We start from the raw sequence: 27,500 nt of genomic DNA on the forward strand, positions 1-27,500 counted from the left end.
TTCGAGTTGATCGGCGCATAATTTCGTGGCAATTTGCCGTGATGATTTTAGAAGGGTTTGTATGGAATCTTAAAAATTCGTTTATGGTCGTTGTAGGTGTTTAACCACTGTCAAAAGACGCTCTTTCACGAGTAACAAACCTTATTTTATTTTAGTTTTGTAAGAAATTTCATAAAATATTGTAATGGATAAATAAAAAGAACATTGCATCGATATAATCATTTCTCCTAAAAGAAATAAAAGGTCTCTGAGTGGGTGCGTGTTTTTCTTTGTGAATTCCGTAAGCAGCCAATACAGCGAAACTCCACTCCTACAAATAAAACATTTAGACCAAAGGAAACAACTTTTACAATTAAATTTGTTTGGAAATTTTCAAATAAAGCTTTTGAATCCGAAAGTAAATGAATTAATTTTAGATCATTTTTATTTTCAGATTTCTGGGCGCCAACATCTTGAACAAATGTTCACCAATTGTTGCTATAGAGACGCTCTTTGCATTGGAACAGTAACACGTCACAGAAATTTGAAAGTGAAAAAACCGATGCTACAATTCATTTTTATCCAAATATATTTTTTGGTGAAAATCAAACTTAATTGCAAACGTTCTTTCCTCCGGTGTAAAGTAATTTTTCGTAACATAAAAAAGCTGCTCTTCTAAAATTTGCCTTAATTCATTCAACTTTCCGAAAAACATGGAATCATTGCCATGTTTTAGTTTTGGTCTCCTCCAAGTTCAGAGTAACTCAGTACATTTTTACAGATTTCGGAGAAGCTATCATTCTTATCCGACCAGCGGGAAAACTTCTCACTTTCCTTAGTTTTGATCCTTGTTTTACGAGTTAAAATCGAATGGCTGAAATTTCTTTCTGAAGGCAGCGACCATCTTTTTCTCTTCGTCTTCGGAAACTTTACAAGCTTTCCAGTCCACCCTGTCGGCCATGTTTAAAAGCGAAGGACTGGCTACTACGTCTCTGCAAAGAAAAAATCCGAGACAAAATATGTCTGGCGAAATCGTGTGTCAAAGGGAATGACCTAGCACGAGGACTTCTCATCATTCAATTGAGAAAGTCAGGATGGCCCAACGTTATAGGGCGCAAAATTCAAGGCTACCTTCCCATTACTCAATGGGTGTGAATTCGACTGCTGTAGAGCCGACTAAGTTGAGGCATTATATATAAGCTCTATCTAGATGGATATCTATACATGGACATCCAATCCTAGACTTTAGAGTACACGAAGCATGATAATTGATAAGGACGTACGCAGAGAAACAAAAATTGGATACATTTGAAAGAACTATATTCTCCTAAAAAATTAACCTATTCACCGATCAACTGGCTTAATCAAGCAAATAGAAAAAAAACTACGTAAGCTCTCCTACCTGCCAAACTGTAGCGGCATCTTGTTTGACACACGGTGCAGTAAGCGCTCGCCGTTATCAAACTCCGCGACAAAGTAAGGTGCGCCTATTGGTACAGCCTACGAGGCAAAGAAATGTCGAAGGGGTATGTAGATTTGCGTTCGAGATTGAGTTTCATTTCTCCTTCTAAGAAAATGAGGAGGGAAAAAACGCCCAGATTCAGGAAGTTCAAGACATCCTGGCGACCTCTAATTTTTAAGTTTCCACGACTCAGACGCTGACCTTTTGCCCATCAACTAAAGACAAAAGCTAACAAATGCACGTAGATTTATATGTACCCGCATGATATCGGTACTTCTCAAAATGGGTGCTGAAAGGCGCTGTTACACTGTGAAATGTTTCGTGCAACTTGTCTCGCAATGTTTTGGCGACATTGTGGCGGGACAAGTTGCATGAAACATTTCACATGCAGTGTAACATACCCTGCAACGGCCAAAATCGTTGCGAGACAAGCTGCAAGAGCCATTGCCGAAAGTAGAATTAGGTTCTACTTTTCGTGCAACTTGTCTCGCAACGATTTTGGCAGTTGCAGGGTATGTTACACTTTGACATGTTTCGTGCAACTTGTCCCGCCTCAGTGTCGCCAAAACATTGCGAGACAAGTTGCACGAAACATTTCACATTGTAACAGCGCCTTTAGGCTTAAATAATCTTTGTAAGCGATGGCATTTTATAGTATATAAGCGATATACGTAAAAATATCTTGACATAATGCTGTTAATCAGCGGTTTTGTTAAGGGTGCATAAGACATGCCATCATTTAATGATTTGGAAAACTTTGCTTTGCCAGCTTTAGTGAGCACTAAAATAATAATGATAACAATAATAATAATAATAATAATGACGATGACGACGATGATGATAATGATAATATTAATTTACACATTTTTAAAGCGCTAAAACTATAAATATTCTAAAGTACTATGTACAATACTAATCAAATTCAATGTCAAAATATGAGATTTATCTTAGAAGAGTCGATAGAGGGGGACCGCTGAATAGCTACTGGAAGATCGTTCCAGAGCGCCCGCCTTCATGAAAGGAAAAACCTTAAATAACAATGACCACAACCAGGTTTTCTGAGCCCGCGAGACTGAGCACCCCCAGCAAACCATTGTTTTAACGAAAACCGCTGGTCAGCAACCTTGGTTCTGGTCATTGCTGTATAAGGTCTTCCTCATGAAAGCCCTCAGTGTCACCGTGTGTTTTGCAAGTAGTCCTGGGAACAAGTAAAACGTCCTGATCAAACGAACGAAGACCATAATGTCCCACTGGCTTATGACAATGACGACTAACTCCGTGTGTAGTCAAGGAAAAACTACAATCAAAGCAAGATCACCTGTTTTAGTTCCGTGTTGACAGCGACTTCTCTTAACGCCAGAGAATTGAAATCCCCATGCTCTCTGAAGATATCTTTCAGCTCCTCGACATCTGTCTGCGGAACCGGTACCACCTACCAAAAGAATTAGTTGAATAACGATCTCCTAACCACAAATTTTTTATTCCCCGGGTCCGCAGTAATTGGCTCTAGCTGTTGCGGTGTCCCTGCCCAATTTAAGTTACTATTGGTGTGTTGTTATCTTTGTATTTTCTGTATTTGTATATCTTCAATTTATTTTTTTCTTTATTTCTTCAGGGCAAAGCTAATAAAATAAAATAAAATAAAATAAACCATGAAACATGTATCTTTTACGTTATCTGGTTAGATTCCCTTCAAAAAGGCCGAACATTTTTTCAATGGGGGAATAGAATTATTTCTAGCAGACAAAAGCAAAGAAGGTTAGGGGCACTTCAAAATTCGATATTGCCTTACTTTTGCTTATCGTAAAGAAAAGCTAGTTAACAATCGTTCCATGAGCGCGTGTTGGACAATAGCTATAACCAGGCTCTTATCCAACAAGCGCGAATGGAACAATTGAGTTATTAAATTTTCATTAAATTTTGAACCCTTGGATACTTCTGTCCCATTAAATTTTTCGGCGTGGCACAGTTTCCATATTAGGGCTTTAAGTGGGCATACGGTATATGAGCTGATAACCGAGATTGAGTGAAAGGAAAGGAAAGGAACTTAAGTGTCTAGTCGTTCTAGCGCTGGAGCGCTAATTGGGGACACTGTAAACTGAAATTAACAATCAACGCAACTCAAATCAAATCAAATGTTGGTTTTTGAGGAGAGGGAAAACCGGGTTACCCGGAGAAAAACCTCTCGGTGCAGAGTAGAGAACAAACTCAACCCACATATGACGCCGAGTCTGGAATCTCACCCGGGCCACATTGGTGGAAGACGAGTGCTCTCATCCCTGTACCCCAATCAGAAAGCAAGAAACGCAATATCTGAGGTCGAAAATTTAATAATAGAATTTGGCAATCCACCCTCCCAAAAAGTGTCCGCGACTCACCAAAATTCACAGCAACAAAAAGGCAAATAAACTGCCACACACCTGCAACTGGAGATGCTGCGTGTAAAAATTCCTCTCGAAAATGATACAGGATTTTCCTTCACTGTGGAATAACTTGCGAAGAGCGTTCTTATATCTGATTTCCAGTAAAAGAATCGATTTCTGATCAATGAATCAACCGCAATAGTGCATTCATGATTACTAAGAAAGGTCACGATACATTTCAAGCGATGATGAAGATGGTAGCAGAAAATCATTTTGAATGATAATGATGGCGTTCTTCTCCTGTGAATCAGCGACAATTACACGGTGGCGAGAAAATAAGAATTTTAGTAAAGTGGCAAGAACAATATTTTTGCCACGAGAACATAAAATTCATACCTTCGAGCCAACGCGTAATTTTCTTTTTTATTATATAAAGAACAAGTGTACATGGGTATTGCGGTAATACAAACTAAAAAAGGCGGGAATCGGGACGTCGTTGCTCAATATGACCACTCGTGTTACATACGAAAAATACGCCTCTCGGTTCCCGGCCGATGTAGCCGTCGTATTGATTCTCCGAGTGTTTAGTTCCCGGTAAAACACTCCCGTCTATATAATAAATATTGATATCCATGATCGATTCGCTAAAATGTCTGATTAACCCTGGTAGCTATTGAAGTTAATCATCATCGTAACTTAGACCTATTTATATTTGACAATTATTCCACGAGGGCGCGTTAGATATGAGCCCGGGGGCCCGGGGATATGAGATGATAAGTAGCCAACGAGGCGCATAGCGAGAGTGGAATAATTGTTTTATTAAAAACGCCCACAAATGACATTTATTGATATTTGTAGAGCATTGTATTTTAGGTCATATACCACGATCGCTAAGCAAATCAAAACTCTACAATTGCATTATCCGGTGCAATTCTAGTTTTTAATAAAACGCATCATGGTGTAGGCGAATTGAGATAAACTAAGATTAAAACCAGGATCCGAGCTAGGATTCGAGCCAGGATCCGAGCTAGGATCAGAGCCAGGATCCGAGCTAGGCCCCAAGCCAGGATTCGAGCCAGGATCCGAGCTAGGATCCGAGCCAGGATTCGAGACCTAACTGAGACCTAACCTAACCTAACCGAGACCTACCCTAACCCTAACTAGACTTAACTAGACTAGAACCAACCTAAATAGACCTAACCTAACCGAGAGATTCGAGAATAAATAGCGGAGAAAGCTCATCTTAGCTCGAATCCTGGCTGGAATCCTGGCTCAGATCCTAGCTCGAATCCTGGCTCGGATCCTAGCTCGAATCCTGGCTCGAAGTTTAGGTATCCTCAGGCGAATTAACCACTAGTTACCTTCGTCGACTATATGTCATACGCCACTCGAGTTATATGAGGAATGGATCTAAAGAATTTAATAGTCGTCAAAGACAAATATCATACCAGTCCGTGTTGACAACTACCACCTCATAATAAAAGTATCATTGTACGAAGTTAAGTGTGATTGAAAGAAAAAAAAAAAAGAATAAAAAATACTTGTAACTATCCTACAAAAACTTGACATGTCTATGCAAAAAGCTAACATTCAGGTAGGATACTTCTCAATTTCCATGAGGACATCCTAAAAGCAGAAAAAAAATTGTTACTTTTCATTTTACAAAATATTTACATTAAAGTGCCCTTGAATTTTTAGGTTTATCACATAGAATTCCAGGAAAGATTAAAAACGCCGTTTACCTTTTGGAAATATCTGCATTCTGCATTGGTTCCAGAGAAATTTAAGTTTGAAAAATGTGTAACATATGCAAATGAGAGGACTGATGGCGTCATTCAGTAACATCAAGTATTATAAATAGAGCTACCTCGGTCAATTTGCAGCAAAGACCATTGAACTTGGTAGACTAATAGTTCTACAGGCAACACACCTACAGCTATAAAGAAATTGGTTCCCATGGCAACTCACTCTTTTCCAGTCCCCTCCAACTTGATTTCAATATTTTTGGTGATCTTTAGCTAGAAAAACATTTAATAAGGCCACAAACTCGACCTATCATATTTATATGCTTGCAGGATCTTGCAGATGAGGCACCATTGCCAAATAACAAAATAAAACGCCAAAGGTGGCCAACAAAGCCTTTAATATCAGGGAGGTCTGGAACACAGTATGTTGCCATGGTAAAAAATAAACTGGTATGCGCCTATTGTGGAGCACATCTACTAGAATTTCACCGCAAAGAATCGAGCATCTCTGTTACAAATTGGCTGAGACATCTTTTTTCATCATAGTTGATCAAAATTTGGTTGATTTTACATGTATGACATCATCACTTGACTAATTTGCATATTTAAAAATTTTGAATTCATATCTCTGGAAGAAAAAAGAGATAATTAAAAATAGTAAACAGCACTCTTCTTCTCACACAGACTACCTGTTTATGTCTTAAAATGCCTTAGATGGGAAAGATGCGAATTTCGTCATAGTAGCACTTTAAGGACAAAGAACAAACTAACCTCTGTAAGTTTGACTGTTGACTCAAAATGACCGATGGGACAAATCAACACGTGATCGGGCACCAGGCCTCCCTTGGCCAAGGCCACATAAGACTGAAGGTGGAAACAAAGATAAAAAATAAGAAAATAGCACGGACATTACACTAAATAATGCCTCACTAGCTACATGTAAATCAAGTCTCTTGCCAGTATGGAATGCAGACATAAAGTGTGTAATTATTATTGTTTTGATTAAATGGATGATTGATTGATTGATTGATCAACTCGTCTGCCCACATGATTTACAAGCAGGTCTGGCAAAGAGATTACCTGAAAGTAAAATGACCAACAGACATGTATCTGGCAATAACCTGGCCAAATTACAGTTATATTGGTCAAGCAGTTAGTGACCTGGACTTTAGCCTGCCAGCAGACTCCCACCGCAGATAGAGAGCCTGCTTGCAGGCCTCTTGGACTTCAACACAACTACCGGTACCCAAAATTTTTCTTTCAAGTAAAAAAAAGGGAAGGTAGAACTTGAGCGGCAGCTTCCTGGTAAAATGGCATTTAACACCGGCTAAATGACAAGTGAGTGACAAATAACTTCTAAAAGCTCTAAAAGAGGTGATTTTGGATAATAACATGCAAAAATCTCAATTACATCTAAAAAATTCAATTTTAAGGGTGGCTTATATCTTAAGGTGACAAATTTTAAGCAAATAATTATTTATTGTTGATAAATGAAGTACAAGATAAATTTCATTAAAACATAAGGCTTCACCTACGTACATCATCCCCTACGCTGATGACCAAATGCTTTTCAACCTGAGGGCTTCCCAAACAGAACCAACATGAACCCTTCAATGGAGCTACAAGAGGAAAAAATCAGAGTTTATGATAACGCTTTGTGTAGAAATTCCTACCTTCCAAGTTGGGAATTTCTGCACAAACGTTGGGTCAGGCCCTAACGCTCTACTTCACAAAATAATAATAATAATAATAATAATCAAAAAGCAAACTTAAGAAAAATAATTCCATTCTCTATTAACTAAAGGTACACATATTACCGTCCAGCAATAATTTGTATTCAACACATAATAGATTGAAGAAAACTTGCATCTTCAAAACTCCGTTCACTATCAAAAAGGGAAAGATTTATGTTTCTTCTTATTGGTGTTTGCTTTTCCAGGATTATGTTGTCTTTATTAAGAGGCATTTAGGCTTCTTAAAACATTTGGTGAAAGTTTGTTTAATTAACCAACAAAAATTTGGAAACTTTTTGAAAAAGAGTATTGCACAATTATTACTCTATGGCATTTGTGCATAAATTTCTTTGCATGAGCAAAACTTACTTCAGAACAACTTAGCCAATTGCTGCTGCAGTAAAGCAGCTTTTACACAAAGCCAATACTTACGGGGTCCTTTTCTTGGCCTTTTAGGGAAATTGCTTTCACCACCTAAATGAATGACAGAACTAAAACTTGAAAACCAGCCACGGAGGAAAAGCATATCTCAGTCAAGGTTGATATCAAGAGCATGGGGCACTTCTCATCATGTACTAGATAACAATCGGCTTATAAATCAGTGCTGTGTCATTTTTCATTTATGGTTATTTCATTAAAAATGCTGATAAATAATGTTGGCAATAGGATGAAACTGTTTTAGTCTAGTTTCTTTTTTAATCTTTTAATCTTTTGCCATTCTCTTTCATTGTAAACATATGGATATCACTTGTGTCAAGAAATACAGGCAATTTATAAACTAATGTCCTAATGATCTTAATATGTTTTCCCCTAACTTTACTCCTTATAAAATTAATTTACATATATAACACAGGAATACGTTACAAAATTGCAAAATACATGACACAGGTATGTACCAGTGTTTCCCTGTCGTTTGTTTCCAGTGCTGTTCATGTCAAAGAAGAAGTTCTGGCTTGAAGACAGGCTCTACAAAAAGAATCACCAAAAGTTAGCAATAATTCTGCTGAAGGGGCTAGAGTACTATTATAATAATTATTTTAAATTTAAAGTAATAGAAATTTTACTATAATTATGACCCAGGGACAGGGACAGGGACAGGGACAGGGATAGAAAGCTTTTGCCACAAGAAACCAATTTCAGTTCTGCTTCTTTTTCAGGTACCAAGGTTTCCTCATGAAACAAAATTTTGTTTAAAAAAATTAGAATTAGCCCAAAAAAGTTGCAGTGACCTCATTTTGAAACTGAGGCAACTCGATAACTCACATAATTTTGTAACAATGGCCTATTGTTTTAAACCGCTTAAGCCAATCACTCATTTTACTTTATTCACATGACATGCAAGTTTTTTATTGCATGAAGGCTTTATATGGAGCAAAGTTTTATCAAGTGCCCCCTTACATACAAGTAAACTAATGTACCTGCTGTTGAATTTCCTCTCCTTTGTGCATTGCACTAATGCCGTTACCTCCCAACACCTTCTTGTAAGGAAATTCTGTCACATCTGGAGGTTGTTTGACAAGCTCGTTCTTGTCAATAGACACCATGGGCACAATGTTGAATGCATACATGTACTGTTGCAAAAATAAAATACAGTAATGTGCAACAATGCAAGAGATCAATACCCATAAAACCAAAAGTTTTCTACAAATTGGGTTCCTGATGAAAGTGTAGACCTTTCATATCTAAACTTTGACTGTCCTCTACCAATAAAACCACTATTAAAAGGCTTTGACATCATTGTCTTCTGTAGCTTGGGAATATCATTTAATGAACCATACAGTACATCTAAACAGTCCCTTTTGTGGACACGAAGTGGAAGTTTGATAAAATAAAGCTGATAGCTATAGAAACAATTACAGCTCCTTCAACTTTTCAAAACAAAAATACTCCAAGTAAACATGACAAACCATCCTACAGCTGTCTAAAATTGATTGGTTCAAAGTTCTCGCGCCACTTTTTCAACCAATCAGAAGTGAAACCAAAACCAATCGCGGCTCACGCATGCACATTTTCCCGTGCTTTGTGATGGCTATGTGTTATTTCTTCAAGTTTTGACTGGTTTACTGGATTGTCTCTGTCCTTTTTAATTGGCCAAAATAATAACTTTGGTTTTGGTTTTACGACACTCATTTGAAAACTGCTCTATTGTTTTAGTATAATTACAATGTACATAGGTGATTATTTGAAAAATGTGTATTTATTTAAAACAATCATTTTTTTCGTCTGTAACCTCAACAAAATGGCTTGTGGCCATTTTGAAAAAAAAAACACTTAGGTACTTAATGCGTAATAATCACCACAAGGTCAACCAATCAGCACAGAGCATTTTCAGTCAATGATCACCTTTGTAATTATACTATAGTCTAATCTTTGTCAATCAATAGCGAGTGAATTTACCTTTTTCTTATCTGGATTCCCAACTTGAGCAAGAGAAATAAACCTTGTTACATGTTGTGCCATTTCCCTTAGAACTTGATGGTTCCTTATGACAACACAGATAATACATATATATTATGTTGGAAATTTCTCTTTAACAAAATAAACACTTTTCCTCTATGTAGCTGTATGCATGCTACATGTATGGTAAATTAATGAAATTTTCACAAAATTACCTATAAGGCACTCTTTCATAATGTACTCCCTCATGACCAGCAAAATGGTACCTTGGTTTAAGCATCTCTGCTAGTCTGGAAATTTGGAATGATCCACAATTATCAGGGTCAATGCCATCCTAGATGAATGAAAAACACAAAGAGGAAAAAAGCATTACTTTTGATAATAAAAATAACATTGTTTGACATAACCACATGAGTACGGATCCACGACTCAGTCTCCGCTCCACTTCCACTGAAATATGGAGTTCCCCAGGGATCCATACTGGGTCCAGTTCTGTTCACTATTTATGTGAATGATCTGCTGTCTGTCCCTGAACACTGCAAATCGGCCTGCTATGTTGATGATAGTAAACTTTATTTATCATTTCCTTCTCCCAACATAAATACTGCCATTGCCACTCTGAATGAGGACCTCAATAACATCTGCAACTGGTGTTGTCGAAATTCTTTACTAATAAACCCAGATAAGACCAAAGTCCTGTTTATTGGCGTACCACAACTCCTAAGACGGCTGCCTTCAGTACCTGTCTCAATGCTTGGAAAAGAAATCACTCCTGTTACTGTTGCCAAGGATCTTGGTATCTACATTGACCAGTCACTGACCTATAATGATCATATTACCAAAACCGCTTCTAACTGTCTACATAAACTGATCCAAATAAACAGAATCAAGCACCTACTAGATAAGAAGACATTGATTTTACTTATGAACTGTTTTATTTTTAGTAAACTCTTGTACTGTTCGACGGTCTGGTCGAACACTAGTTGTTCCAATATTAAGAAACTCCAATTGGTTCAGAATTTCGCTGCTCGTATTGTATTGGGACTCCGAAAGTTCGATCATATTTCACAAGGCATCAGATCTCTTAATTGGCTGCCTGTCTGCGATAGACTCTATCTTAATGATGCAATAATGATTTTTAAATGTATTCACAATCTCGTCCCCGATTATCTGGCAGAAAAATTTACATTTCGCTCTCAAACTAATATTAGAAATACAAGACAGAGCAACCATTTGAACATTTTGAGATGCAGATTGGCCACCGGTCAGCGTTCTTTTTCATACCGTGGAGCCAAACTATGGAATAACCTAAGTAATGATCTTAAAAATGTAAATTCTGTAAAGGCCTTTAAATCGAAACTGACCAAACAATTACTTTTAAATTAATTTTATCAATTTAGGAAAACACATAATTTAGACTTGTATTAGTTAATTGCTTATTTATTCTTATTTATATATCAATTATTGTTCTTTGTATTTTTTATTTAACTTGTAACTGAAAAACCCTCTTTAGGGAGTTGCAATAAAGTATGTATGTATGTATGACTAAATAACACAGGGGCCACAAGAACACTCAAAGAAAAAAATATTTTGACTTTGCATTAATCTTCTACATTATGAATACAACCTACAGTAAGGCAAATAACAAAAACTACATGCAGAAAATTTTATGTAACGTAGATTTACTCTACCTAACCCCACATGATTTTACTGATTGTCAATAGGGGATGCATCGAGTCTGAGAAGGTTAACAATATCTACAGTACAGGTAGGTCCACTCAAAAACTACAGTATGTACATACATGTACATATAGATTTTACTCTGTCAAACGCCGCCAGGTGATTTTACTTGTCAATGCGGGCCACTTTGGGGATAAAAGGGTGAAAATACACAGCTGCAATAACAATCATGCGCTTAATTAAAAACAAGTTAATTGAGGCAGGAGAAGGAGCACAAGAAATTTGGTGAACCATAGCAAAAAAAAGGAAAAAGCCAACACAGTGTGGTATCATACAGTACATGTATATACCGGTACCAGCACACCAGTATTACCCCAACCAATGGGGCTTAACGACATGTACTTTGCTTGTGATGTCACCCTGGGCACAGACTCCTTCCTAACCCATTGACTCCTGGGCCGCTCCCTGCTCCTTCCCACCCCCCCACCCCCTTTGACAAGTGAAATTGTCTGGCGTTAAAGTAACAGAGTAAACCTCTTTTAACTCTCACTCCTAGGGGTCAATGGGTTAAATCTTTTAGGAAAAGAGATTTGTATTAGAGTGGTTTTCAAATGAGTGTCATAATTAAACCAAAACCAAAGTAATTTACTTTGGCCAATCAAAAAGGACGGAGACAATCCAGCAAACCAATCAAAACTCGAAGTAATTACATGTAGCCAACGGACAAAGTGCGGGAAAATGTGCACACGCGAGCCCCGATTGGTTATGGTTTAAGTTCTGGTTGGTTGAAAAAATGGCGCGAGAATTTTGAACCAATCGCTGAGGGAAGTAGTGCAAAACCAAAGCAATTCGCTAATTGCTTTCGACACTCAATTGAAAATCGCTCAATAAACAATATTAAAACGTCTTAGGTTATGTACTTTGATAACTATTCTTGGGTATTATGACTGACACTAAATTAAGGGTATATCGCCTTAAATCATATAATTGTGTCAATACATAAACACGATTCAATAAAACTAACAGGCCTGTTGGCAAACTGTGAAACTCCTCTAGGCCAACAAGAAGTGATAAGAATATCCAGTCCTTTAAAGCTTTCATCTTGGCATTGAGACTCCAAAGTAGAAATATCATCCTGGGTAAAATGACATCCCTCCTGTAAATTGAGAAAGCGGTGTCACATACATAGAGGATATTACACGGTGGCGAGAAGATATGAATTTTATGTTCGAGTGGCAAGAACAATATCTCACGAGTGAGCGAAGCGAACGAGTGAGATATTGTTCTTGCCACGAGAACATAAAATTCATATCTTCGAGCCAACGTGTAATGTTCTTTTTATTATATGGAGACTAAATATTGAATGTTTCCGATTTTATTGTGTTTCAAAGTAGTCAAGTTTTACAAATACGGCTGGGCTTCATAAAAAAGGCGGGAAAAAAAAAAGCGGGAGTCGTGACGTCAGTGAACGATACGACACTCACAAAGGTGACATACGGAAAATACGCCACTCGGGACCCGGATGTAGTGGCGTATGGAATCTACGAGTGGTTTAGTTCCCAGTAAAACACTCTCCTCCATATAATAAATGTATGTACGTACTACTTAAAGTTACATGTAGAATATTATTGTACTGGGAAATTCACTTCAGCCATGAGCTGCAATGAGTACTAACTAAAGATACATGTACCTCTGGAGCCTCAGATTTTTCAACTCCACTTAAGTATGCAATCTGCAATCCTGACTGTGCTTTAAGGACTCCTTTTCTACCTTTAAGGAAAACAAGGCTATAGATTACAATATTAATATTTTTCTATACCATAAACATTCCAGAAAATAAAGTGAACAATTTTGACACTTTACTGCAAACTACAGTGTATGGAAAAACAAAAAAAGGAAGAAAAAGGAAAAGCACACTCTAAGGTTCACTATCCAGTAACTAGGCACAAATTTATTCCATCTAGGAGTCGTAGGTGAGAGTTGTTAATATACATGTATATGTTATATGCTGGCTGGGAGGTCTGTGTAGCAAAAAACTGTGACCAAAGGTCTTAAAAATGCTAGCCACAAGTATTACAAACAGTATAATGTAAAAAGGTTTCTAGAATAAATTATTTAATGATCTTACCGAGATATGTTAAATTCTCGCACAGTTCTCCACCACTGTCCAAAGAAACTTCAGAAAAGTAGCCACGTTCCAGTTTTTCTGTTGGCCCAAGTATATAGGTGGGAATGGGAACTGAAAATCGTAATATTTAATAGGTTACCAGTAATTCCTCTATGATTCTAAAGAAGGTCCAGATTGAAATAATAATAATAAGACCACGCCATGATCTGCAAATGCGGGAGATTCATAGCTCAGCACCATAATGAGTTATGCAATGTGGAAGCTGACCTACTGAACATGGTATGCAACAATGTTGAAACCAAGTTTTACAGAACATTTCCGGAGAACAACGTTTTAGAGGGTCCAACACACCACCAGAGGCAAGATTACATGTAAGTATACAGTTGTTAGTGTGCTTTGGGAGAATCAACAATCCGCCTTCTTTGATTTTCCACCCAAATGCCAGATCGTACATGTACATACTAGAGACTGCCAGCCCCAACAGATAAATAGAATGCACAAAAACGAGAAGAAGAGATTATACTTGACAAGAGTCCTTGACATAGAACATGGAACATACTAATTATTTATACCCGACTGGTTTTCTCCACAACTGGCAGAATGGGTAAAGAATGTATAAGGTATCACTCCAGCAGGTTTGCTGAGTCGATCGCCATTAAGAAGGGAGAACGTTATTCTCAAATGATCTCATGGATCCGGGCCAAAACTGATATCTGCAATACTACGCTTGAGAGGCACCAGAATGGTGAGATCAAGAAGAGCTCATATGACATTTTTAAAATTAACCTAGATGTAGAAACTAGTGAAGGAGCCATTTGTTGAGAAACGTTTTATTTAATTATTACACAGAGAAAATTAATAACCAAATCTTCAAACTGTAACCATGCTTGCTTTAAAAACTCGTTAATGTCTAAGCTAAAAGAATTGCATCACTGTATACTAAGGCTAATGTGCAGAACAACACTGTTGCATACTGAACATGAAATGAATACAGCAAAATGCTTGCGAAGCCTACTACCGCACTCCAACGACATGGAAAATAACACAATTTTCTTTAGAGTGATTGTTAAGGTTTAACATACAAAATTAATCATATCACAACATGGACCAGGATTTGAAAACAAGGAAACTAAAAGTCTGCCTGTGTGACATTAATTTTTTGCACATAGAGCTGTAGATCTAAACAGTGGATCTAAACACCAACCTGTAACACTTCCTGTTTTGTATGCTTCCCATTCCTTTTCTGATTCAACACTTGTCCCAAAAAAGCTTCCAACACAAAGCAGCATCTGAATCGTTGGCAAAAACATAGCCAAAAAAGATAACACAAACATACACGTATCTTTCAAGTACATTATTTTGCAATAAAAATCAACTGGTTATTATAAAAATCAAATTCAGATCCCTCACTGTAGAATTGCAATAATGTACCTCAAAATCTTTGTTTTTCTTCAAAATATTTCGGACCCTTCCATAAAGCACATTGAATTTTCCACACACATCTCCACAAACAAGGCTGCAAAAAAAACAGTACATAAATAATCATTGATGGAATTATTTAATAAGCCTTTTGTACATTACTTTGAAGGCAATCATTGGGAATGATTTTTGGTACATTTTGTACATTGTACATTGTACAGTCCATTAAACTCAGTTTTGCTAGTCAACAAAACAAATTTTCCTTGGAGCAGGTTACAGCTAGTAATCAAGGGTCACAAGGTTCTGGCCATCTGTCAAGTCTCAAGAACTCTTTGTGATATCCTTGCAGTTTCTGGTAATGCGGTCTTTAGCTTTATACCAATAGTCTGAAGTGACTTATTCAGACCTTAAGGGAAGGGATCTCAGGCTCAAAAGGTGTTTCTTGCCTGGTCAATTACTATTGAGAGCAAGCAACAACAAGTTCCTAAAGGTCCCAAGAGTGTCCTGTCCTGAATCCCTATAGGGGCAAACCTTTCTGTAATGGTCTTGCTGTTCCCAAAAGAGCAGTTTTCTGGATCACTTTAAGTCTGATGATAATGACGGTCAAGCTTTTTCATGTGTTTGTTATTATTATTATTATTATTATTATTATTATTATTATTATTATTATTATTATTATTATTATTATTATTATTATTATTACATGAAAATTACTTATAATAGTTAATTATTGAATTGCAGAATGGACATGAAAGTTAGAAAGATATTGCAGTTATACATGTAACATGTAAAGGCAAATTAGCATCTGCAAGTGAGCCTGAAAAAATCCAGTGGACCAGGCTTGAAAAGAAGTCAAACCCATGAAAGTGGAAAATTTCATTGTCCTTAAATCACTTCCTTCAACTATTTTGGGACATAAGGTTAACTAGCAACTGTCCAGTTCCCAGCTGGCTTGATAGATGTAGCTCGCTATTCAGACTACAATTACGATCTTTGCAAACATAATGGTGTCTAATGATTCCCTTTACTCACATTTTCAGTGGTGTTGCCATGTTCTAACGCGATAAGCGGCAATCTATCTCGTCAAGATTGTTTATTTCTTGTTACTTTCGTTTCTTCAGTTTTGCCGCCATCTTGGAATATCTGGCCTGGTTCCCAAGTTAAAATCTGTAAAGGATGCTGGGTAAATTCACAAGACCACGTGGTTCGTTCTCTCTTTCAGTGGCAGTCATGGCGGACCAGGTCGGTTTCCTTGGCTGGAAGATTTTTTATCCCAAAATAATGTTTCAGACAAAGACGTAAATTGCTTTGGAATAGCGAACGGCTAGCTTTACCCTTAAAGTGCTGTCTTAAACAAATCTATTTCTCAATCATAAATAAACTCGTAGATTTTCGCTATAAACTTTGTCGGCATTTATGTGGCATTTACGTGTGCCCCTATCAAAGTCGGTCGCTTTTACAATAGAAAGCATTAACCTTGAGTAAGTAACGAAGAAATGTAGCCTAATGTAACTTTTAGTCAAACATGTACAGCTGTACATTGTTATTTTTCCTAGCTAGTATTTCAAAGTGTTCCAAAACCCCGCACTTCAAAATATACATGTCTTTCATTTATATGGAGTTCTTCACGTGAACAAAATTGATGAGCCCAAGAAATTGTTAGAGCATTGCACTGGCATTGCAGAGATCATGGGTTCCAATCTCGTTTGAACCACGTGTTTTTTTGCGTATAATCATTGTTTGCAATTTCTCTTGGGACATGAAGCTGTCCCAAAACAAATTGAAAACAATACCTATGCAAAGTTTTGGGGGTAAAAGAGGTGTATTATGGGATCTGTGCAAGTTTAAATTGTTCAGGTAAGTGTGAGAATCACCTCTTTTCATTTAATTGGAAATGCGTGCCCACAAAGGACATTAAATGTGGTGTTTCTTCACTTTACAAAATGGAATGTTTTGAGTAAAATGCATGCTGTTTTGTTGGGAAAGGTCTATTGATATTGTCAAGTCAACTTTATTTGTGCACTTGTCAAAGAAATACAGATAAGACAAGTCACAAAGTGGAGAGCGATATAATTATTCATAGACTAAGAAGACTAACTAAGACATACAAAATAATATTGTTGATATGTGTACAGTGACCAAAACTTAGCTGAAACTTTTGTTTTGGTCACTGTCCTATTGGAATAAAGACATATAGAAAAGAAAATTGGAATTGCTTATGATCAACATTAATTTAATTATTATGGTGGAAAAACTGCACCTGTCATTGACATAGTGTATTCACACTTTTTAATTTGGTCTTACATTACTTGGTATAGATAAGGGTTATTTGAATCTCAGCAAAGGCTTCTCGCCATAGTTTCAATAATCTCAACTTACTCTGTTTCCAGATTGAGAAAGCCTTCCAGAAGCAGCCATCAATATTTCAAAACAAGAAGCGTGTTCTTGGTCAAACAGGCAAGAAAGACAAAAAGAAAGACCTGCGATATGTCAGAAGTGTTGGTCTTGGATTTAAGACCCCCAGAGAGGTAATAACAGGATGCATGGTGTACAAACCTTGCTAGGACACCTGTAGCAAGCATCTCAGTTCTAATGCTAAGTCTTTGCTTGTTGTTCACTTTGTTGAATTTAAGCCATTGACTAGTGATGGGAATCGGCTGAGATTTTATTATCAATCATCGGAAAAAATCGGATCAACCCAACTGATCGATGATCAATTATAATTGGAAAATCTAGTGATAAAAAAATGTCTGTTTCACCTGTGTACAAGTCTCCATGTTTGTTGTGAACAACATGAAAATGAGACAATGAGGAGAGGACCCTGGGAACCAACTTGATATTCACGAGTGGTTTTGCTTTTATCTACTCTTGTTACCTTTTTGATCGCAGCAAGTTAAAATGTATTTTACGGCCAGCTACTAATTTAGAATTTCCGTATGAAATACACTCTATCAAATGTTAGAAAAATACAAAATGCAAAACCTAGCATGGCGCAAGTGTGTTTCGCTTAGTTTTGGAAAACATTTAAAATGTATGAAACGTAGGATTATCGCATTTGTCCGCAGTAATCGATTGTTATAATCCATGATCAATTGTTGCGTCACTTAAAGATTTTCGATCAGTGGTTGATTATGATTGATGATTGGTACACCATTACCATTGACCCCACAGTTTTGGTATTTTATGGTGTTTTGGTGGCTTTGGTCCAAAAATAGGGGGGGGGGCCTGGGCCCCCCGGCCCCTCCCCTGGATCTGCCACTGTCTATGGGTTAAAGGGGATATACCGTAATTTCCGGGCGATTACCCGCAGGTAATGTGTTAATTTTTCCGCAAACAGTTCTTGGTGTGGGTTATAGGAAGGTGCGGGTAATGTGATAACTTTTAAATCTTCCGGTATAGTTTTAAGACCGTAAGTAGGGAAAAAATATAAAAGTCGTTAATGAAATTGTTCCTAAAAACTGTATATTGCCTTTTTTATCCCGCTTTAATTGCCTAATAAACTTAAATGCTCTCGATGAAAACCAATGCAAATTGAAAACATATCAACAAATATCGTTGGCAATCAAAATCGTTTATCACGCGTGTGATACTACTTTCTTACTTTGCTAATTTCAAAGCAGCGAGCTTCTATATTGTTCTCTAACTGGAATAATAAACTCAAAAAAAAAAGAATAAAAATGTGAAATAGCAGGCTTTAAAGTAATTCACACACAAAAACTGATACCGACATGTTCATTTCATGGCGCCGCTGCTGCCGCATAATTAATAGGGAGCTTTAGCAACAACAACAGCGACGGCAACGAGAACGTCACAAATTTGCATATTTAGTAGGCAAAAACAATACCTTTGCACACTCTGCACGTGCGTTTTTCATTTTTGTCCATTTCGTTGCCGTCGTCAGCAAAACAACAACGTGAAATAGCCAAATTTGAGGTTTTATGGAAGACGTCAGCACTTGAGGACAAATTTTCATTTTCTCCCCCAAATTAAGCTTGACTCATATTGGTTTCATTCTTGAGGGACTGCCACACCATTGTCACGTTAAAAAGCTTTGAATGGTCTCTAAGTGATTACAATAATGGGAATTCATGTTTTGAGATGACATTCTAGTTGCCGTTCCCGTCGTCGTTGCTAAAGCTCCCTAATATAAGAGGTGATTGTCAGCAAAACATTCACGGACAAAATTTTAAAATTACAGAACATTCGGCACATCAGTAAAATATACCTTGCAAGCACTGCCTTGAGGTAGAGAGTATTTTCGCGTTTCAAGCGATTTCTTAGAGTCAGTAGATCCTGAGATATCAATTTTTTTTAGAACAGATTTTTACAAGCGGTATCATTCAATGGAAGATCAAAAACAATAGGTGTGAAAACTTACCAATTTCACGCTAAAGGATATTTTGTTAACAAAAACAGTGGTTGTAGTTTTTATTTGATTCAAAAGGTTATAAAAAGGTAATTGACTGAATGATAAATACACGCTTCAATCATTTACGAAAAGTGTAGCCATGAACAATATTGAGTCAAAATATCCGGTGTTAAACACAGACGTCAGAGTTATACTTTTGAGTATAAGCTCAAAGTTATCGCTCGTGCAGATAACTTTGCGAGTTCACAAATTTCTTTTGTTTTTGGGTGCGGGTTATCTGCTAGTGCAGGTAATCTGTCGAAATTTTTTCTTGTTATTGCAAAAAATGACCGGTGCAGGTAATCTACCGCGCTGGTAATCACCCGGAAATTACGGTAGATTCTTGAACCACCATAAGGAAAAATTTTGAGCTGTTGTTTCAAGTATTGGAGATAACAAATGGAGAAGTGAGAAGCTGTCATCTGATAAGTATACTTGAAGAGATATACATGTACAATAGTTTACATGGCATATTAATTTTTTAGGAAGAAGTCAGAGTGCTTTGTAAAGGCTCAAAAGGGTTTTCAGCTGAGTGTGTCTGCGCGTAAGCCACACATGCAATTAATTCAAAAGCTGCTTGCGTCAGCTTATGATTCAGGGGTGGATCTAGGGGGAGGGTGCAGGGGGTGCACACCCCTCCCTGAGATGACCTGCGGCTCTCTATTATACAACTGGCATTCTGGAAGAAAAAAAAAATCCCATTTCTTAGTGGTACAACACCACCTAAGAAAAATCATGGAGCCACTCCTGTGATTCAAAATGGGTCTCTGGAAATTAAAAACCACCACTGATATCGCTCACCTTTCTTCTCATTCTTATGTAGATGGAATATAAACATACATCTCCTATTCACAAAAAGTATGGGAATTTTGCTCAAACCCTTAAATCCGTTTGTGTTGGCCTGGAATGAACGGGTGATGCATGCCTAAATGCTCATCTTGTAACCCACTCATTTTTACTGATTTTGCAACTTCACTAATTTATACCTTTTCTTCCGCACAGTAAATTTATTTTCATTATTTGCATGTTAACTTAAATTAATTTAAAATGTTTGTCTTTGAAATTTAAAGAAAATTATGTAGGTGAAAAAAAAGATTTTTTTGTAAAACTTGCCCACATATTTTGTTGAATTTAAATACTATGGAGATTATTTTTAACATTACAAGGTAACGCTGTATGGGAAGATTTCACCATCCAGTTTTTTTTTCCGGAAAAGACAATATACTCAAAGAAATACTGTACCTTATCGTTGCCATGGTAACAGTATTTTGGAGGAAAATGTGATGGCTGTAATACCCTGGCCAGATTCGGCTTGATATGATTACACTTACTATGTCTAAGGACAGAATATGTTTATTTGTGTGAAAAAAGGAGAAACTATTTCAAGCCTTATTAAGGGGTGTAAATCTTAGGATCTTCTGATTGAATTGTGGTTGCTGAATTTTTGGCTTAAAGAGCTGCATTTAACCTCTCACAACAGGCAATTGAGGGAACGTACATTGACAAGAAGTGTCCTTTTACGGGAAATGTGAGCATCCGTGGCCGTATTTTGACTGGCACTGTTAAAAGTATGAAAATGAAGCGCACCATTGTTATCAGACGGGACTACCTGCACCACGTTAAGAAGTACAACAGATTTGAGAAGCGGCATAAAAACCTTTCTGCTCATCTCTCACCTTGCTTTAGGTAAGTCAGCAGCTTTTTGAAATTGCTGTTCAGTATGACTGAGTCCCAGGTAGTCTGCAGACTGCCGATTAGCTTTATTATTCTATCTGTGCACAGGTATAACCAGTAATGGTTCATACCATGGCTGTCCCCACTGTGAAAAGTTTAAATAGAAGAGCATGCTTGCATTGGAGAATGTTTCTATTATCATGGTTGTTGCAGGGTGCTTGCATGGTATCAGCAAGTTTCGGAAGGAATTGCGCACTACCCATGAAAACAATGGTTTAGCATGACCACAAAATTCCTTTGAACACTGTTTCACAGTTGATGATGGATATCTTAGTAGTGTACATGTAATTAACATACAAAAATTTGGTTTTATCAACAGAGTTGATAATGTAAATTGGCCACCGTACAGAGATTCTAAAAGCTGACGTATTCGCTCTGACGAAGGGCTAACGCTCGAAACGTCAGCTTTCAGAATCTCTGTACGGTGGCCAATTTACATTATCAACTCCGTTGATAAAACCAAATTTTTGTATACTACTTTCCCACTGACGCAGCACCACAGTTTCTTTAGAAACTACCCCTTCATTTACATGTAATTAAGGTGAATTCCTTAGAAAAAGAAAGTTGTTGAACGATTTTCTTGAAACTTTCCCTTCAAGAATGTTCCCTACTAATCCCTGTTTTGAGAACCACAATGAAAAAGATAAGTCACTGTGCTTGCTTAAGAGATATAATGGGCCAATCTTACCCCATTGATGCCTGCGCTGATAGTAAACGCACATTATGTCAGCTTAGGGTACATTTTGCAGTAGCTAAACGAGAGGGTTTTAAAGTAACACTTGAAAAAACACCTGATAGGTAGAAAGTGTAGAGCATATGGAAAAATTACTCAACTTACTAGTAAAACGATGTCGACTCAAAACGTTTCTTGAGTCATTGTTTTCAAGATCATAATTTACATCCCTGTGTAAAGGGCTCTGTGTACGTTTTCAGCTGTATCTTTTTTTCTTTCTGATAAATTTGTTTTAAAGGGGATTTAAAGGGGATAATTTGTACACCAAAATTATGTAATAAAAAATATAGGTCACCGTGCTCATTTCAGAGTAAAACACCATCGTACCTGTCTATCTCGATTATCGTAGATCAAAACAACAAAATTTGCCATGTTCTCGGAATGCACGCGCCTATTCGCAAAGAGTTCTGGGTCATTCACAACTTCTCCCATGTGTTTTGAGAACTCTTTCAGCGTGTATGATTGACTTTCGCCATATTTACAGTGTTGCAAATTTGACCAATAATTTTAAATATTGACACACCATATGCGCAGTACAGAATGCGCAATGCAATACTGAGGAATCACCTTAAATGTCCAGATACAAATAACAATCAGATTGACATATCAGCAACATTCTCCTTGCCATAAAATTTCTTGTGCAAATGGATTGCATTGATAGCTGTAATAGGTCTCTTTCAATATACATGTATTAACCCTTTCACCGCTAAAAATGCAAATTGACACTTATAGATTTTACTTTTTCTAACGCCAGACAATTTTACTCGTCAATGGGGAAGCCCTCAGCGTTGAAAGGGTTAAAATTCAGCTTGAAAGAGAGGTTTAGAGGACAAAGACAAAGGAAAGTGGATGATATGCTAATATCTTTCATGTTCATTGCAACTTGTTTCTATTGTTTTTGTCCTCTCTGTCTCCCTATCAAGCTGAATATTGAGATTTCGAAAATGGCCTATTACATGTATGTGCTTCTATGTTGTTGTTGCGCATTACTAACTAACAGTGGTTTCATGATGAAACACCATCATTAGCCCTGTTACTCCTTGTGTGCATACAGTAGTTCCGAAAAATAAATTTGTCACTTTACTTTACATGCACCCAAACTTTTAATGACTCTAGTCGAAATCTTCAAGGAAAAAATGGGGTGGTCTTAATAATACGTTAATTAAAGTGAAGTTACTTGATTCTGACCACATATATGAGTAGTACACAGTTATTTATCCCAAATTGTACATTTTTTTTTTAAATTTGAACTTGTTGTGGTAACTGTTGCGTTACAACTAAGCTGGAAAATGAAACGAAAATTAATCGCTGACAGTAGTTTTTTGGTTTAAAACATTTAATTAAAATAATGAAAAAATAATAATATTGGAAGAATATTGTTTGTTTTCAGGGACGTTTCTGTCGGTGATGTTGTCACCGTGGGCCAATGTCGCCCTCTCAGCAAGACAGTCCGATTCAATGTGCTCAAAGTCACCAAAGGAAAGGCTAGCAAAGACAAGAAAATGTTTGAGAAATTCTAAACGTGTTTGCCTTCTTCAACGACAATAAAAAGTTCTGATTCAAGATAATGCTTGTGCTTGTGATTGTGATGTCATCATGGTGTCTTACTGCTCTAAACAATGTAGAGCAGCTTTAATTAATCATGTCAGTATAAATAATAATTCTTGGCCTTCACTCACGCGATTTTTGGCCGGGAAAAAAACACAAATCAGGTTGTATGGTTTGATGGCGCTGTACTCTGGTGAGACGAAAAGTGAATGTTAGGTCTTCAAGACAAGTGATCTTGATTCATAGTTATGCTCCAATCAGTGACTAGTTACATGTACATGACCCAAATTCGGATCGTGTAACAGTTCTAGTAAGAGAACACCACGAACCGAATTCATAGGCCAATCTTTTGTTTTTGCCCTTGGGTCTTATCTTTAACTTAAAAATGGGCAAAAATACACCGCTTGGGTAAACTTGAAATTTTAATTGTCCCACAAGGGAAACATCAGCAAAAAGGAAAGAGAATTGATAGTTGATAATTCCCTTTAAAAACTAAAGTTTCCGGACATTCGCTTTTTGCGAATGCGTTGACGTGAATGCGCCGTTTACAAAAACGGTATCGATTGAAGGGCTAGACCGGACAAACGGACAAAGGCAAAATATGTCGAAATAGGTCTTTGTGTTTTTGCTCGAGTTTGTGTTTACACACTGTGACAGCAATGGACAGCTTAGTGTTTTTTTTTTCTAGGGAAAAATCCACGTGCACTACGATTGGCCCTTTTAATAGTAATTTTTGATGCTAACTTTAAGTGTATCTACTTCGTAAGTATATACGGATACGGAAATACTTCGCAGACCATCTTGCTCCAGTCATCACCAAGATCTTCAACCAATCGATTGAACAGCAGACTGTACAATCCCTTTGGAAAGTCACGAACATAAGTCCAATCCACAAGGAAACTCCCGTAAACTCCAGATTCCCAGATTGTTTGAAAGAATGGCAACCTCGTTCCCAGGACAACCTCGTTCCCAACGACAATAGAGACCCTGGGAACGAGGTTGAAAGAATGGATATCAGAGCATTTGAAGAACATCATCGGCCACGACCAATTTGCTTTCAAGAAAGAATGTAATACAACAATGGCCCTCCTTAAGTGTCAACACAAATGGCTTACAAGGGCACCCAACGAGCTAATTAAGCCAAAAGCCTTTGAGAGACGTTTCAAGGCTCCTTGCAATGTTTAAAGACTGTCTAAAGAGATGTTTTTATCACTTAGAAGAATTTGATCTGTTCGGATACCTTAGCTGAAAATGAAGTGTCCGAAAATTTTAGGGAATGATTTCTTCATTTCAGAAATTGCTTGCTGACCCTTGCTGGACGTTACCTTCAAAAAACTTCCCAGCGCACCATTTGCTCATCCGAAACTCCAAGGCGACCTTTTTAAGTGCCAGAAATTGCAAAAATATCCTTTCCGAAAACGTAATGGACTACTTTTCCCCTGTTGCGAATCTTTTAGGTGATGGTTTTGTAAAGAAATCTACAGCTGCTTGGCAACGTAGAACCGAAGTTCTTAGAACAGTTTGACTCTCCCGAACACATATTTCACCAAACATTATCGTTGGTTGCCCCTGGGTTGAGATCACTTGATGGTAATGCTGATTATGTGCGTATCTTATCATTTGATTTCAGCAAGGCTTTCGATACAGTGCCACACCAAATATAGTATGTGCCAATCTTAACCAGTATATTGTCAACTGGATCATAAGTTTTTTTTGGAAAATCGTAAACAATGGGTTGTTGTCAACGATGTGGCCACCAGTTTTGTCAAAATCAATAGGGGTGTCCCCCAAGGCACTGTATCGAGGCCCATCCTATTTTCAATGATGGTCACCGATATCAAAGCTGCTGATCCAAATTTACTTGTGAAATATGCCGATGATATCACTGTTTGTGCTCCTGTAAGCGCCACCTGACACTGCTCTTGTTGAAGTCAATAATGTTGGGCAGTTAATAACCGAATGTCGTTAAACAGATGACCATCAATGGTAAGACCAAGAAGGCACAGCCACCAGTTTTACCAGACATGAAGAGGAAGTTAAGGACTGGCTCAAACCCTTTGGGATTACTCTCCAGGAAAATCCCTGTGACTGGGACAAGGCTGAGGCACACTGATAGCCTTCTTACGAAAGCGAGTTGCCGCCTTTATACCGTAAGGAACAACTTAACAAGCTGTTTGAATCTCTTATCATGTCTGTGTTTGGGGAGCCGCCTATCAACGCAAGCACTCGGACATCTTTTAAGTTCGGATTTATATCTCATTTAATATCAAGATCAGACATCATAAGAAAGAGAGACAATTTGCTGTCTGAGAAAATTTGTGTTGATGGACACATCCTACACGACCTTCTACCGCCTAAAAGGACACGCCTACTTCGTGAAAGAGAACATAACTATTTACTTCCAAGAGTCCATGCAGTGCGCGACAAAAATGCATTTGTAAATCGTTGTTTATTCCATGCATCACATTAATATATTGTTACTGCTGTATCTTTTTTTTTTTACATTTGTAAAGTTTCGCGTTCGTCTGAATCTCTTATAAAAGACCATTATTACTCCTGGTTTTCCAGTGGCCCAACATTTCAACTTAGCGGGCCACAATATTCTAGATATCTGGATACGGGGTTTGCAGTTACGCCACGGTACTAACCTTCAACGAAAGCACCGTGAAATGAAATTGATTTTCCAACTGGGAACTGTACAGCCTGATCAATTTCAACTTCCACTTAACTTCCACGTATGTGCGCGCCGCCATTCATCTGCGCACACTGAAGAACATTCTCGAGCCCAGTGCTTACGCTGCTTCATGCGCAAAAGAGCTCCGGGCCCGGTTGATCAAAAGCCGATTAACGCTAATCTCAGATTAAAAATTAACCAAGGAGTTTATTTCTCTACTCCCAAATGCTGTTTAACGCTCATATTCAGCAAAACATTACATTAGAAGAAGTCAATCTTGTAAAACAAAAATAAGCAAAGAAACTTTCAACAAAAAGTTGAAAACATGAAACAAAAGTTTACGCTAATCCTGGATTAGGTTAATCGCCTTTCGAACAACCGGGCCCTGGAGTCAAGATTGACCGAAGAAGGGCTCTACACCCAAAACGTCTGTGTTTTTTTTTTTTTAAGTAATGACACTTTTTGTCAGAGGCGCTACAGGACAGTTCATTGGGAATTGACAGGGTAAATTTTATCATTTTAGATTTGTTAATGTGTTCCGTGATACAAAAACCTGCGCTGGGGTTAAGGATGAGCCTGCATGGGTTAACCTGAAACTAAAAACCTATTGTCTATAGAGAGACCGGACAGGTGTTGAGGTACCAAAAATCCCTGCATGTCCTCGTGGAAAGCAGCTTGCGTGCATTCTCGCTTGATTCACTAATCTTCTACAGTGATTTACTCGTCGTGCCTTGTTTCAATTGTTTTATTGCCTTCTGGTAAAATACTTTCCTTTTCACAAGTGTTAACATACGCTTTTGATTTGCTTCCTTTTTACAAGCAAAGCTTAATAATTAAAACCGGCCGATAATTAACAAGCTTCATGTAGCATTTTAAACAATTATTGGATGAGGTTTTTGTGATATCCGGAATAATCAAGGTCGAGGTAAGTGTTATATATATCAACACAACACTAACACTAACCGAGACCTTGATTATTCCGGATATCACAAACACCGAATCTAATAATTGTTTTATTATACATTGTTTTGAAGAAAACGCATTATTGCAGCGATCACAGTTTATTTTCAAATACATTGCTCTTGGAAATCATGCATTGCGCGCGCAACCTACAGATTAGTGAATAATCTGTAGGTTGCGCTGTTTGCCAGAATTAACTGTAGGCTTTTAGCCAATGAGAAGACAGATGGTGACTACAATGTATAATAATAACATTTATTGGCTCCTAATACATTTGTTCTTCACTAGTATAAATAAGCTCTCGGATCAACCCGAAAATATAATAATTCTGATTTAGTATCTATGCTAGCCTCATTATAGCAAACTACAATCTGAAACATGCACATTTCAATATGAAATATAAGCTCCAAATAATACACCATTTTGCGTACGAGCAGACATCGACACAAAATAAATAAAAATTTTATCTACAAAAACATCTGCAATTGTTGTCAGTGAAATTTCTCGTTTTTTTTTCACATCGTCAAGATAGCGCAA

At 37.4% G+C, this 27,500-nt stretch overlaps 3 protein-coding genes across 5 annotated transcripts in view; 1 reads left to right on the forward strand and 2 right to left on the reverse strand.

Moving 5' to 3' along the window:
• Positions 1 to 126: 126 nt before the first annotated feature.
• Positions 127 to 16,056, reverse strand: LOC138003959 (CWF19-like protein 1). Of its 2 annotated transcripts, none has more exons than XM_068850292.1 (18): positions 15,939 to 16,056; positions 14,919 to 15,003; positions 14,692 to 14,776; positions 13,488 to 13,598; positions 13,050 to 13,129; positions 12,384 to 12,515; positions 9,895 to 10,013; positions 9,680 to 9,764; positions 8,701 to 8,853; positions 8,179 to 8,248; positions 7,715 to 7,756; positions 7,089 to 7,168; positions 6,321 to 6,413; positions 5,408 to 5,430; positions 3,862 to 3,955; positions 2,760 to 2,873; positions 1,382 to 1,479; positions 127 to 971 (listed from the first exon to the last, which is right to left on the reverse strand). In XM_068850292.1, the coding sequence occupies exons 1-18, from the start codon at positions 15,956 to 15,958 to the stop codon at positions 833 to 835; spliced, it is 1,623 nt and encodes a 540-aa protein (XP_068706393.1). In that variant the 5' UTR covers positions 15,959 to 16,056; the 3' UTR covers positions 127 to 832. The 2 variants fall into 2 exon arrangements, with proteins under 2 accessions (XP_068706393.1, XP_068706401.1); XM_068850300.1 differs by having other exon boundaries at positions 697 to 971; positions 13,488 to 13,565; positions 15,939 to 16,054.
• Positions 16,057 to 16,136: 80 nt separating this feature from the next.
• LOC137972279 (small ribosomal subunit protein uS17-like) lies at positions 16,137 to 23,349 on the forward strand. Its single transcript, XM_068819069.1, has 4 exons — positions 16,137 to 16,148; positions 17,297 to 17,434; positions 20,795 to 21,000; positions 23,172 to 23,349. The coding sequence occupies exons 1-4, from the start codon at positions 16,137 to 16,139 to the stop codon at positions 23,299 to 23,301; spliced, it is 486 nt and encodes a 161-aa protein (XP_068675170.1). The 3' UTR covers positions 23,302 to 23,349.
• A 3,859-nt stretch (positions 23,350 to 27,208) lies between these two features.
• LOC138003975 (uncharacterized) overlaps positions 27,209 to 27,500 on the reverse strand; it is a 29,930-nt gene continuing 29,638 nt past the window's right edge. For both annotated transcript variants that reach the window (XM_068850334.1, XM_068850326.1), the window contains exon 30: positions 27,209 to 27,500. This exon is cut by the window's right edge and continues 241 nt beyond it. The gene's annotated coding sequence lies outside the window, so the exon portion shown is untranslated.

The sequence above is a fragment of the Montipora foliosa genome, chromosome 1, assembly GCF_036669935.1.
Source record: "Montipora foliosa isolate CH-2021 chromosome 1, ASM3666993v2, whole genome shotgun sequence".
Classification (NCBI taxonomy): Eukaryota; Metazoa; Cnidaria; class Anthozoa; order Scleractinia; family Acroporidae; genus Montipora; species Montipora foliosa.

Bases quoted from the DNA above. Each gene is read 5' to 3' on its own strand.
- LOC137972279 (XM_068819069.1), top strand. The intron at 17,435-20,794 runs GTAATAACAGGA...CTCTCACAACAG, and splicing joins GATTTAAGACCCCCAGAGAG to GCAATTGAGGGAACGTACAT. The intron at 21,001-23,171 runs GTAAGTCAGCAG...GTTTGTTTTCAG, and splicing joins CATCTCTCACCTTGCTTTAG to GGACGTTTCTGTCGGTGATG.
- LOC138003959 (XM_068850292.1), bottom strand. From the start codon at position 15,958: ATGGCAACACCACTGAAAAT. The intron at 13,599-14,691 runs GTTGGTGTTTAG...TACGATTTTCAG, and splicing joins CAAAACAGGAAGTGTTACAG to TTCCCATTCCCACCTATATA. The intron at 5,431-6,320 runs GTTAGTTTGTTC...TTCTGCTTTTAG, and splicing joins CAACAGTCAAACTTACAGAG to GATGTCCTCATGGAAATTGA.